Source organism: Podarcis liolepis (genome assembly GCF_965112155.1).
Source record: "Podarcis liolepis genome assembly, chromosome: 7".
Lineage (NCBI taxonomy): Eukaryota > Metazoa > Chordata > Lepidosauria > Squamata > Lacertidae > Podarcis > Podarcis liolepis.
In genome coordinates this window covers 84,340,445-84,354,550 of record NC_139561.1, presented here as the reverse complement: position 1 = coordinate 84,354,550, position 14,106 = coordinate 84,340,445, and the positions used below count along the sequence as shown (strand labels likewise).

At 50.5% G+C, this 14,106-nt stretch overlaps 1 protein-coding gene across 3 annotated transcripts in view; it reads right to left on the bottom strand.

Annotated features, from left to right (window-relative positions):
- NECTIN2 (nectin cell adhesion molecule 2) overlaps positions 1-14,106 on the bottom strand; it is a 98,569-nt gene that overhangs the window by 39,066 nt on the left and 45,397 nt on the right. For all 3 annotated transcript variants that reach the window (XM_083515914.1, XM_083515916.1, XM_083515915.1), the window contains exons 2-5: positions 10,153-10,506; positions 6,195-6,488; positions 4,439-4,556; positions 903-1,051 (exon numbers count right to left, since the gene is read on the bottom strand). In XM_083515914.1, the coding sequence (XP_083372040.1) occupies positions 903-1,051; positions 4,439-4,556; positions 6,195-6,488; positions 10,153-10,506 (915 nt within the window). The remainder of the gene's footprint in view (positions 1-902; positions 1,052-4,438; positions 4,557-6,194; positions 6,489-10,152; positions 10,507-14,106) is intronic.

Genomic DNA, 14,106 nt, shown 5'->3' with positions numbered 1-14,106 from the left:
AGGGAGTGCCTCTTCCATGCAGGCCTGCCCGAGCATGACGCGGCCTAGCATGTCGCTTCTGTACCTAAAACACACCCAGCCGGAGGAACAGCCTGTGCCACAACTTACACCCACAATGTGCCCAGCCGATTAGGCCCCATGGCGCTCCTTGCTTTCCCGTTTCCACAATGCATTCGGCTTTCGGGACATGCACAGTAAGCCCGCAACTTACACAGGAGTTAACATCCCGCGGATCGCGCCTAAAGCCAAAATCGCGTGGGCTCAACCCTGGGTGGGATTGCCAAAGTTGTTTTTCCTGGAACCCTGACTCCTCTTTCCATCCTCTGTTTTTTGGCGGAATGCACACGGTTTAAATGCATGTAAGTTGCGGGCTTGCTGCATTCCCAAGACGTGAGCCATGTATCGAACCATTTACAATACCAGGAGAAGGACGTCATATGGTGTGGAGGCCCAGATTTGCGACTTCCACTTCTTGTTCAGCTCCACCCAGCACGGCCATGATAGGAGTTGCAGTCCAACAACATCTCAAATTTCAGCAAATCTGGTGTCCCCCACCCCGAGTCTAAAGATTTCTCCCTGACATGTTAGTATCATGTATACAAGGATTGGGGGTGGGAGGGGGGGGGACAGAAGCACTCTAAATATCACATCCTCCATCTCAAACTGAACATGGTGCAGCCCAGTAATCAAGTTCCAAAGAGTTTCAGCTCTCAGCCCAGAGAAGCACATATTGTATATAAACAGCTGGCCCCCAAAGCTGTTTTGCTTTTTGTTTGGGGTTTTTTTTTTAAAAAAGGCAGCAAGATTCCCCATATGTACAAAACACCAGGCCACCAGATCCAAGTCCTTTCACCCAAAAGCTCCACACACACTCAAGACCATCGACTCCCCACGATACTCACCTCGGACATAGACGGGTTGATCTGTCGAAACCTGTCCCACGCGATTGGTGGCCTGGCATCTGAAAGTGGTGTTCACTGAAGCATCCACGTTGCGCACTAAGAGTATGTCGCCCTGGACCTCCACAGTCTTTGGGAGAGGCCCATTGGCCCTAAATGGGAGCGAGAGAGAGAGAGAGAGAGAGAGAGAGAGAGAGAGAGAGAGAAGACTTAGCTAGGAAACAGAATCTGGGAGACTCCAATAGTCCCTTGTAAGAACCCATTACACATGCCGTGTCTTTTGAATTGAAGGATGCAAGACACCTGCGCGTATACAACAGTATACAAATTTAATAAATTATAATGATAATGATAATAAATGTATTCTGCTGCTGTGTGAGCTTTTCTCCACAAGCCACGACAATCAGAAACTTTTCTTTTTTAAAAAAGAAAGAAGAGAATGCTACAAATTTCATACTATACATACCATAGATTCCGGCGTATAAGATGACTTTTTAACCCTGGAAAAGAGGTTAAAAAGTCGGGGTATGGCTTCAGTGTGTGGTGGGCTCCGCTCTGTGCCAGGAGGAAGCTGCCTGGCAAAGCTGCCCAGTGATGCTAAGCTGGCTTCGCTGGGCGGCTTCCTCCCAGCACGGAACCCACTGCCCACTGCTGCTTCGGAAGCTGCCACCGCAGCAGCAATGGGCGGCGCGCTCCGCTTTGTGCCAGGAGGAAGCCACCCAGCGAAGCCGGCTTAGCATCACTGGACAGCTTCCTCCCGGCGTGGAGCCTGCCACCCACTGCCCAGCGAAGCTGCCAAAGCGTATAAGACGACCCCCACAAAATTGGCAGTGTCATCTTATACGCCCAGTCGCCTAATACGCCGGAATCTACGATAAGTGTTTCTTAACCTTGGGTCTCCGGCTGTTGTTGGACTACAACTCCCATCAACCCTAGCTAGCAGAACCAGTGGTCTAGGATGATGGGAGTTTTAGTCCAACAGCAGCTGGAGACCCAAGGCAGAGAAACCAGTCTGGGACAGTCTGAATGAATGGTACAGGGAAGGAGAAAAAGGGCCATACCAATGAAACTTAAATAGGAAATCATCCCAGAGAAGATAGATGAGGACCCTGCAGAGCCCCAGATATTGCTGGACTACAACTCCCATCAGCCTTGACCAATGGCTGGACTGCCCTGGGGCTGATGGGAGTACAAAAACGTCGATAATACCGCAGGCGCCTCATCCCTGCTATAAAGGTTTATATCATTTTATATGCATGTAAGCTGAAGACATGGAGTAGCAACACATGAGTGAACTTTTTCCTGGTGCCACTTTGAGCTTAATTTGGCACTCACTGTTTATAGTATCTTATCAGTACAAACAGGATACCCTTTTTTCCAATGCATGCCATGCCATGTGTACTGCTCTGGACTAAACCACAAACGTAAGCTCCCTCCTCTTTGCAACGCTTCTCTGCTTTGATCCCCTCGTCCCAAGGTGCTCTACAGAAGGTCAGGCAGAACTCGGGAGCCCTGTTTTCCTGGCCCTCCCCTGCCCATAGCCAGAGTCATCTGGGGAGGATTGTTTTTCCTTTGGCGAGCCAGAAGAACCGGCTCAGCCTCATTCTGTGCCGAAAGGGGAAGCCGTCTCCCACAGGCTGGAGGAAGAGGCTTAACACAGCCTACGAGTTCCTTGGAGCAGACTGTGCAACGTTCAACCCACTGAACTGAAAGAAAGCCACCAATCCCACACATTTTGAAAATGTTTTTGTCTTCTTGCAGCCCGAGGCAGGCAGAAAACCCCTGGTGGTTTTTCAAATTAATAATAATAATAATAATATTCCTAGGGGCAGATGGGGCTGGTCAACCTGGGAAGGTAAGCTCATCTAGAAGAAGGAAAACTCTGATCCTAAACCTCCGGCTGAGGAGTAAACCCTACACAAATCTGGAGTGGAGTTCCTAAGATGGTAGGATGGCGCCTTGCACGCCTCCTTCCGGAACTCTTACACCCAAGCCAATGCCAAATGTACTGTGGTACCTCGGGTTACATACGCTTCAGGTTACAGACGTCGCTAACCCAGAAATAGTGCTTCAGGTTAAGAACTTTGCTTCAGGATAAGAACAGAAATTGTGCTCCTGCAGCACGGCAGCAGCAGGAGGCCCCATTATCTAAAGTGGTGCTTCAGGTTAAGTATAGTTTCAGGTTAAGAACGGACCTCCGGAACGAATTAAGTACTTAACCTGAGGTACCACTGTATTGCTCTGCCTTCCTTTGGACCACATCAAAAAGGGCAAGAGTGGGGTCTTGTCATCTAGGCAGCCCAGGACCCCCATACACGCTGCCCAGTCTTGCACCCCGGGGAGGTCACTTTGCTACTGCAAATGCAGCAGTTAGACTTCACCCCCGGAGGCGCACTCCATTGTCTCTCAAGGCCAACAATAGGCTTCCATTCGTGGCTGCGTTTTGCTTAGTGGGTCACAAGCTATTCAGGCCTATCATAAAATACAATGGTACCTTGATTCTCAAATGCCTTGGTACTCAAACATCATGGAACCCTAACACTGCAAACCTGGAAGTAAGTGTTCCGGTTTGCAAACTTATTTTGGAAACCAAACGTGCTCCGTTTTGAGTTTTACGCTTCCATTTTGAGTGCCAGGCTTCCGTTTTGAGTGTTACACTGAGGTCTATCTGTTTTTGCCATTTATTTTGCGTTTTTGTTTTTGCGGCTCTTTCTGTTTCGTTTTCGTGACTGCGTGGAACCCAGTTCAGCTACTGATTGACTGACAGTGTGACTGCAGTGCATTGTTTATTGCTTTCATTGCATGCATCAATGGTCTCATTAGAGAGTAAAATTCATGTTAAATTGCTGTTTTAGGGGTTGTTTTCAAAAGTCTGGAACGGATTAATCCATTTTGCATTACTTTCTATGGGAAAGCGCGCCTTGGTTTTGGAACGCTTTGGTTTTGGAATGGACTTCCAGAACGGATTAAGTTTGAGAACCAAGGAACCACTGTAGATGTCATTGCCAGGAACAGCTTGCATTGAAAAACAAAAGGCGGCAAGTTTCTAGTTCTCGTGGACACAGAAGTGAAGCCTGGGGGGAGGGCGGGAAGCCAACATTCACTGGGCATCTTCTAAAGAAGGCTTCTCCAGCCAGGTGCTTTGGATCACAACTCCTTGCACACACACACACACACACACACACACCCCACCTGCTGGTGGTTGTGCTGGGTGGGGCTCAAAACATCTGGGGAGCTGAGATGACCCTCCCAGGCAGACTTTCAAATTCTGAACGTCCCAAACAGTGCCGAGAGAATGTAAGGTCACACAGTGCAGATCTTCCCTCTTCAAATCAGGAACTGCGGCACATGGAAAAGCCTTTCATCAGCACCACTCCTGAGAAAGTGCAGGGATGCACTTCAAAGCTCATCAAAGTGCAGAAGTCCTAATTGGCCGGCTTCAGGTGAATGCCTCCGCAGAAGGGCACACTCGAGGGGGGGGGCGTGTTTACTGGCTGATGGTGGGAGGGAAGAGAGAAAGAAAGAGGTGTCGGACTCACGTGCTCCAGATGAACTCGGTGGGCGGAGGGTTCCCCTTGGCGGTGCATTTGAGCATGGCCTCATTGCGGCTCAAATACCAGTTGTCGTCATATCCCTCTATGGTGACCTCAGGAGGATCTGCAAGGAGAAACCAGATAGGATACTCCTGTCTTTCTTGGTGGCAGGCACTGAGAAGACGCACAAATCCCTGCTTCTTCTTTCTCTCCCAGCCAACATTGCCTTCCTGCGAATATCCCCACAAGCTCTGCCTGAAACAGCATCTGCTATCTCCCCAGGTCCTTTTCTCAGTTTTTTCACCTCCCGAAGAGCCTTTTATTAGCTATAGCTCTTTCCCAACCTACTCCTGCATCAGAATTGCCTTTGGGCGTTTTAAATGGTTTCATCGTCTGCGGGTTTGCAGCTCTGGGCAGCTTGGGGAGAAAAGGTGGGATACAAAACACACCCTCCAGGTATCATTCCCCTACCCCCTTCAACGTGCCTCCAAACTTGTGCTCCAACCACTAGGCGCCACTCCGCTACCCAAAGCTAGTGATGGAACCCAGGCATCCTAGTTTCCCACAGCTTGCAAAGCAATGCCTAACTTCAACTGCTCCCCATTCCACCCCCCCACTCTCAGGGTGGTAGCGAATAATAACAAAAATAATTTCCAAGATTGTTCAAACCAGCATTCAAAGACCAATCCTCATTCACCTTCCCTTCCACATCCCAGGCCACTCAAAGCAGGCATAGGCCAACTCCGGCCCTCCAGATGTTTGGGACTACAATTCCCATGATCCCTGACCACTGGTCCTGTTAGCTAGGGATGATGGGAGTTGTAGTCCCCAAACATCTGGAGGGCTGAGTTTGCCTATGCCTGACTAAAAGTATAGGATTGTAAGTTTTCCCAGGGCCAGGAAATAAGAGCAGAGAAGCGAAGGCTGTGTACACACCAAACATTTAAAGCACATTCTGCACCCCCTCCAGAAAAAAGAACCCTGGGAACCACAGGTTACTGTCAGCATCGCCCTAGAGCCAGTGCACCAACTGGACTCATGCACCTCAACCCCGACTGGGCTAGGTGAGCTGGGTAGCACCGCCAGAGACCTCCTTTCCCCACAGGAACAGGTCACGGTGCTGTGGACTCACAGCTTAGAGCTGAGAGCACCGGATTCACTGTCTCAATAATACAGTCGTTGCGCAGCAGAGTTTTGCAGAGTCTTGCAGAGTATAAACCACTCGGAGAGCAGCTCTGTAGAATATCTTCCTTTTATTCTGTAACTACAACTATGATACAAAACTATATACAGAGCTGAATATTCTAAGCATAAATCAATGCTACACTGAGAGTCTGCAGCTGCACTTAGCAGCAATCTTATCTCTAGGATCTCCAACACTCTCACTTTCTCCGATACACTGACTGACTGACTCTCTCTCACACACAGAGATATGTTGCTGGGCAGAATAAGTAGATAGGCAGGACACGCCTCCTCCTCTCTGGAGAGTCAGCAGAGACCATCAGGAGATCATCAGGAGATTCTTGGGTATGGGAGGGGTGAAATCTCCTCAGTTACTCCTCACAAGAGCTACAATTCCCGGCCCCCTTAAACTGCAGTTCCCAGGGGTCTTGATGAAAGGGGGGAAAGAACAGCCTTTAAATGAAAGGGGGGGGGGGTTGCACAGTCAACGTCTCCTGGGCTCTCTGAGCATTTTCCTCCGCAGGAGCCCACCTCGAGACCCTAGCCACCTCCAACCCCAAAGACAGGCCACACCACTCACACAATATCGAAAGCACCACTGGAAGAGCTTCTGGCTGCGGTTGCGTCTTGTGCTCCACAATGCAGGTGATGCGCTGCCCGTTGGCTTCCTTGGTGGGCACCATGCGGTAGTAGCTGGTGACGGTGACCGTGCCGTCCGCGTTGGTCACCTCCGAGACGGTGGCGTTGCCGTTCAGCCCCGACTGCCACGTGATGCGGGCCGGGGGCTTCCCCCGGTCGGAGATGCAGACAGCCACAGGGAGTTCGAGGTTGCTAACCTTGACCTCCTGGGCTTCGGCCGTGTTTGTGGGCTTGGCTGGAAGAGAGGCAGAGGTTTGGGGTGAAACAGAGCGGAGGGCTGGACTGTGCCACTTTTGAATTGCGGGGAGAAAGAAAGCTGAGTGCATGTGCTTGAAACTCCCTGGTGGCGGAAAAAACTACCCTCCACGTAGAAAGCTAGCGTGTCAAGGATCAAATCTTCTCCGCCAACTGGGGTTTTTTTTTGGGGGGGGGGAAAGGGGGTTCTCCCCAGTTAAGGAAGGTTGAAACATGCACTCCTTCCCCCCGCAGCCGAAGAAAACGGTGACGTAATGGTTAGAGTGATGGACTAGGACCTGGGAGAGAAGGGTTCGAATCCCCACTCAGCCCTGAAGCTCACTGGGTGATCTCAGAGTGTAGACAATAGTGGTAGACAATGGTAACACAATAAAAATGATAAAAAAATAAAAGCTCTCCCTGTTGATTTGACTGTACGAACTGGCGTAGTGCAGTAAACAGGGTTAATAAAAGGAGTGACTCCGAAGCTAATTGTTCTCTATCTAGACGCCTGGTTGCATGCAAGGGAGACAGAATTGAAGCGCCCTTTGCCTGTGCCTGGAAACGCAATGAACTGCCTAATAATAGGACGGCTCTGTCAAGGCTTCTGCTATTCATACGGGAGAAAGGGATTTGAAAGAGTCTTTTCCCACGTCCTGATTGGCGCAGATCAAGGGGAGGAGCTGCTGTTGCTGGCTCTCATCACCCTTTGCTCAGTTCAAAAGCGTGCCCTCTATTAAGGCCTATTTGCATCGAGTAAACATGAAAGCTCCGTTCCGGCCACATTTCGAACCTTAGCTATTGCATCGGAAGAACTGCCGCTACCTGTAGATTCCCTGCAATTGAGGGTCATTTCCTCAGTGTTCACCAGCTACTCCACTGCAACACTTTCAAGCTGTTTCTCTTCTTCCGGTAAAGAAGAAGGAGAAATCTGTGCGAGCGGGGAAAGTTATGCAGATCTACCCATGGCCTGATTGGCGCAAATTTCCAAGGTTTCCCCATCATCACAGGGGCTAGAATCTCTGTAATCTTTAAAGGCTTTTTTTTTTTTTTTAATGGACTCTTCAGTGCTCCAGGCAGAAAGCATGCATGCCTGGTTTATAGCTGTGCAGATTCCTGCACTAGAACATTAGAATTATGATGCCTTTATGCAGTCGTACCTTGGAAGTCGAACAGCCGAGTTCTCGGATGTTTTGGCTCCCGAACGCCGCAAACCTGGAAGTGAGTGTTCTGGTTTGCAAACTATTTTTGGAAGCTGAACATCCAATGGGGCTTCCATGACTTCCGGTTGGCTGCAGCTTCCTGCCATGCTTTGGTTTCCGAACATTTTGGAAGTCGAAATGTACTTCCGGAACGGATTCCATTCAACTTCCGAGGTATGACTGTATATACAGTTCAGCACTCTAATTGGTGTAACTTATTCTGGTCTTGCTGCTCACGAGGAGGGGCAAGGCAATAAAGCCCCCACAACCCCCCCCTCCAAAAAATATCCCATTACAGTGGTACCTCCAGTTAAGAACTTACCGTATTTTTTGCTCTATAAGACTCACTTTTTCCCTCCTAAAAAGTAAGGGGAAATGTGTGTGGGTCTTATGGAGTGAATGCAGGCTGCGCAGCTATCCCAGAAGACAGAACAGCAAGAGGGATCGCTGCTTTCACTGCGCAGTGATCCCTCTTGTTGTTCTGGCTTCTGAGATTCAGGATATATTTTTTTTCTTGTTTTCCTCCTCCAAAAACTAGGTGTGTCTTATGGTCTGGTGCGTCTTATAGAGCGAAAAATGCGGTGCGTCTTATAGAGCGAAAAATGCGGTAGTTCATTCTGGAGGTCCATTCTTAGCCTGAGGTGCCACTTTAGCTAATAGGGCCTCCCGCTACCGCCGCCACACGATTTCTGTTCTCATCCTAAAGCAAAAAGTTCTTAACCTGAGGTACTATTTCTGGGTTAGCGGAGTCTGTAACCTGAAGCTTCTATAACCTGAGGTACCACTGTATTCTGCCACCTCGAACCACCGTCAGCTTTATGCCTCCACGTAGATTTTGAGGCTGCAGCATCTACAAAAACGGTGCCCCCACCCCACCCCGGTCTTTTAAAAATGCAAACCAAGAGCTTTTGTAAGCAGGATTTGTCACCCAGCTCCACACTGCGCTGCTGCAGAAATCACAGAACACACAGCCCTTGCTTTTTAAAAGGAAAAACCCCTCAGAGATAGGTCATCCAAGGAGCTCTCAATCTAATGAGACCTCAAGGTAGAAAAGATGGGGGGGAGTGGGAATCCCCCACCCCCAGGAGGTCCGTCCATGCTCAGATTAAAGGCAAAGAGAGTCCTAAATGACAGTCCAGCGACTTTATTGCTGAGCCATGCAAGAAAACTGCAGTAATTTGAGCACGAAGCCCTGTTGGGTCTCCGTTGCCCAAAGCCCTTTTGGGTTTGTTTGTTTTTTCTCCCTGCTGCAAAGCAGCCTATTAGGTAGGGACTTATTACCGCTGTTATTACGCTCCCTGGTTGCGGAACATTACAACGAATTGCCCATAATTAATTCGAGGAATCGGGACACGGCGCTACCTCGCAACACAGGGGCGCGCGAGCCGGGGAAAGCGTTTAAGAGGCTCGGTTCAGAAATGGCCCCGAGGAAGCAATTTAAACATGTGCAGATTCCCCCCCCCCCCCCGGTCAGAATACTGCCAGATGCAGGCAATTTGCATCTCCAAAAATAACAGGCAGAATGAGCCAGAGTCCTACTTCCCAGTTCTGGGAAGGACAGATCGAGGGGGGGGGGGAGCACGACTCCACAGGCCTAACCAGCACCCTGCACAACATCACCCAGAATATTCTTCAGTTTGGTGGTTAGAGGGTTGGGCTAGGAGCCTAACGAAGGGGGAGGCTCTGGGCCCTGCTTAGGTCACAAAGCTCGCTGATTGACCCCTATCCAGGACTAAACTTCCTTACAGGGGGAAAGGCATGCAGAAGGAAGCAGCCCATTGCAAACTCTGAACTCACCAAACATCCCGTATACAGTCGTACCTCGGAAGTCAAACGGAATCCGTTCCAGAAGTCCATTTGGCTTCCAAAACGTTCAGAAACCAAGGCACAGCTTCCGATTGGCTGCAGGAAGCTTCAGTTGGCTGCAGGAAGTTTCTGCAGCCAATCGGAAGCCGCGGACGTTCAGGTTCCAAAGAACATTCACAAACCAGAACACTCATTTCCGGGTTTGTGGCGTTCGGGAGCCCAAACGTTCGACTCGCAAGTCGTTCGCGAACCAAGGTACGACCGTAGATGCTAAGTAAGATGAGTTTAAGTTCTTTCTACCATTTAAGACATTTTTATACCATCTTCCCGTTGAAAATATCCAGGGCAGCGTAGAATTGGGCTGTTTGCCAAGGGTGGGGAATCTGTGGCCGCCCCAATGTTGCCGGACTGCAACTCCCATCATCCCTCACTGCTGACCCTTGTTGGCTGTGGCTGATGGGAGTTGGAGTCCAACAGCACCCCAAGGATCACAGGCTCTCCACCTCCAGCTTAAACAGGCATGGAAGCTCCCCGGTGGGATGTGCTCTCTCTCACCCCAGGGTAGCCTGATCAGCTGCAGGGGTCTGCAGCCTCACCAAGCGAGGTTCGTAACAGGGGGTCCCACATTCGCCTTTCTGCAGATGGGTTTGCCCTTACCCAGTATGACCAGGTTGGTGATGCCGCCTTCGTTGCCCGAGGGGTATGTAGCGAACTCGCAGAAGTAGGTGCCCTCGTCGGCCATGCGCAGGGGGCCGATGATCAGCGTAGCGTCCTCCAGGGTCCGGGTCTTGAAGCGCATCCGCCCGCGCTCCGTCTCCAACGGGTAGCTGGGCTCGTGGTCCGGGTGGAAGACGGCCACATTCTGCTTCCTGCCCGCGGCTTCCTGCATCCAGGTGACCTGGCTGACCTTGATCTCGTTGCCCGTCGGCGCAAAGGTGCACGGCAGGGTGACTTCCTGCCCCAGGTAGCCCGTGACCTCATCCAGGACTTTCACCCTCTGGGTGATGGCAGCTGAAAGAAGGGAAACGGCTAGTTAAGTAACGGGCCCAGCCACGGTTTTAAAGCAGGCTAGCGAACATCCCCTTGCCTTGATAGTCTCTTTGCTCCTCCCTCTTCACACCTCTTTGGGTTCTGGGAGACCAGTGGGGAAGGGAGCTGGTTGCAGCAGCAGGACTCATCTATGCCTCTTGGCCCCTACTCCTTTCCAGCCTCCTCATCTGCCTCTAATTCTGGACTGCTCTCTGCCACAGACTCTTCCTGCTCACTAAACCCTGTTACCTCTTCAGCTTCCGACACCACCTCCTCCCAGTCTTCTCCCTCTGACCACTCAGCGTCGTCCCACCACCACCACCACCCGGGCTCTGAGCCTTCTACCCTTGGGGGTTCCCTAGCTGGTGCCTCCCACCGCTCTCTGGCCTCCTGCCAATCCATGAGACCTTCAGGTATAGGGCGGTATAGAAATAAAATACCGTATTTTTCACTCTATAACACGCACCAGACCATAACACGCACATAGTTTTTAGAGGAAAAAAACAAGGAAAAAATATTCTAAACAAAATAGTGGATATATGATTTTTGTGGTTCATGCTGTGGCCACAGACATGTGATCTGACAGTGAGTTTGGAGTAGCCCAATGCAAAAATCCTGAGGATCCATGTGGATCCATGCTTCGTAACCACAGAGGAGGAAAGGAAGGGGAACCATGGATCCTCTGCTCACGACTGCAGCAGATCCCCCCCGCCACCCGCAGGCATTCGCTCCATAACACGCACAGACATTTCCCCTTACTTTCTAGGAGGAAAAAAGTGAGTGTTATGGTGCAAAAAATACGGTAAATAATATCATGGTAACGAATGAGAACTAAAGAAGCTGAAGCCCAGTGCATATGAGACAGAAATTCTGTTGGTGAGAGGCTCTTGAACTCAGATAAAGTGTGTCCGGCCAGCTGTGGAAGGAGCTGCAATTCCCCGTCCCCAAAGGATCACGTTTGCAGCTTGGAGCAGGGTGGGTTTCTCTTGGATCCAGTTCTGTCACTGGAAGCCCAAGTGGCCATCCAGATGCCCAGCTACACCCCTATCTGGACACAGATAACCTGGCTTGCATACCTTTCAAATGTTTAAAGTGTCTGCTCGCATTGCATTGTCTAGTTACAGCTTTGTTAGGCAGGGATGGGGAACTAGATATTGCTGGAGTCCAACTTAGGGTTACCAGACATCCCCGGTTCCTGGGAACAGTACGCGATTTGCAATTCTGTCCCCGGAAAAATTCCATCCCCAGATTTGCAAATCTGTTCTCGGGAAACGTGGCCGTGGCAGCCGCAGCAGTCCAGAACCAGTCTGTTAGCGCAGTTGCTTCTGGCTGGCTTTAGGAGCTGCTGGCTGCTCTCTGCCGTGGCACCCACCATTTTTCCTGTGCCACGGCAGTGAGCAGCTCCTGAAGCCAGCCAGAGCCAACTGCACTACCAGGCTGGCCCCTCCTGGGCAACGGCCGCCCGCCCGTGACTTCCAAGCCTCCCCTGATCTGTCAAAACAAAGGGGAAAGGGGAAGGAGATCGGGGAAGGCTTGGGAGTCATCGGCACATGGTGCGCCGTTGCCCAGTTTTTTAAAAAAACTGCACATTTATGTTTTGCAGGGTGCGAATGAAGGGCTTTGCACCTTTATACAATATGCATGTGTGCTTGGGCCCAGGGTCTTTTGCCTCACCATCCCCACTACTGACTCCCTGTTGCTACTCAGCTTTAAAAAAAAAGTGTCCCCGGATTCACTGAAAAAAATCTGGTAACCATAGTCCCAATCCCATCAGCACCTGCCAGCATGGCCCACGGTGAGGAATGATGGGAGCTGGGAGTCCAGCAACTCTGTAGACTCACAGGTTTCCCAGTCTTTGCACCATATTCCCTCTGCTGCAGAGAGTAGCAACTCAGGCTGAGAGCCTCGCCTAACGCCTCCTTGGTGAGTGACTAGCAGAGACGAGATTCGAACCGGGGTGAGATTCGAACCGGGGGTTTCCTTGCCATCTGGAAAGCATGTGAAAATTGACAATGCAATAAAGGAAGCCCAACGCCTTCCTGTCATTATCTAGAGGGGAAGGAGAAGCGGTGATGCAGATTTCAGGCAGTCCCCGGGAAGGGGGAGCAGCAAGCTGATCGGCAAACAGATGGAGGAGAAGCTCCGGCATCTGCAGACTGGCTTGTGGTTCTGCCTACAGTGAAATACTGCTGCATAATGCAGAACAAGCGGAGCTCGGCGGCAAAGAGAGGGAGAAAAAGAGCAAATGTGGTATCAGGTGCAGGATTCAGCTCCAAGGATTTCAAGCCTTAGTTTGAAGTGATAAAAGAGGCCTCACGGCTGCAAGACAGAGCCTGGGAGCATGTAGGTCGTGCCTGTGCAAAAGCCTCAGAAGGGAGTGGGACTGTGCATAATTTTGGGGGAGAGGAATTGGATTTTAGTTCCTTTCCCCTTTCCACAAAGCAAAATTACGCAAGGGAAAATTCCAAGTTTTGCTGGTTCGTATACAGTGGACACTCTGGTTGCGAACGTGATCCATGCGAGATGCACATTCGCAACCCACAGCATCCGCAACCCGCAGCAGCACGTTTGCGCACACGCAGGTTGCGATTTGACGCTTCTACGCATGCGCGACCGCTGAAACCTGGAAGTAACCTGTTCCGGTACTTCCGGGATTCGGCAGTCCGTAACCCGAAAAAACACAACCTGAAGCGTGTGTAACCCGAGGTATGACTGTACTTTCGACCAGCTTCTCTCAACGTGGTGCCCTTCTGGTTTTTTTTGGACTGCAACCCCCATCAGTGGGGTATAATTGCTTTTTTAAAAAGATACAGCAAAACAGAACAAAAAAATTCTGCTCCAAGAAAATCTGGATTCTGCAATCTGTCTCAAGTAGTCTATCCCAGCCTGATGCCCTCCTTGCGTTTTGGACTACAACTCCCATCAGCCCCAGCTGGAGAGGAGGGGAGGCAGGAGACAGAGATGAGGCCGACTGCTGGAGAATCCAGGGAGTCTCCCCCTCCTGCTGTGACCAGCTCCCCTTCCTCTGGTCTCGCAGAACACACAGAGAAGTGAAAAGAGCAGAGGAGGGATTTGTGGCACACAGACACAGTCTCAGATTGCTTGGTGGGTGAACCTTGGAGACTTAGGAATTCAAGGACCTTCAGTCCTCGCAACTGCCTCATAGGGGCGAGACCTCCTGAGAAGAGCTCTAGGCCTGTGATGTTTTGGTTTCTCTGAATAAAGAGTTAAACTTCACTGACACGTGATTCCTACTTCTGACACTAACTCCAGGTTTGTCCTCATCATCAGGGGAGGCTAAAGGCTCAAAGGGGCATGGAGGATCTGTTCCAGGCTGAAAGTATTGCCATTACAGTGTTACCTCGGGTTAAGTACTTAATTCGTTCCGGAGGTCCGTTCTTAACCTGAAACTGTTCGTAACCTGAAGCACCACTTTAGCTAATGGGGCCTCTTGCTGCCGCTGTGCCGCTGCTGCACGATTTCTGTTCTCATCCTGAAGCAAAGTTCTTAACCCAAGGTACTATTTCTGGGTTAGCAGAGTCTGTAACTTGAAGTGTATGTAACCTGAAGCGTATGTAACCC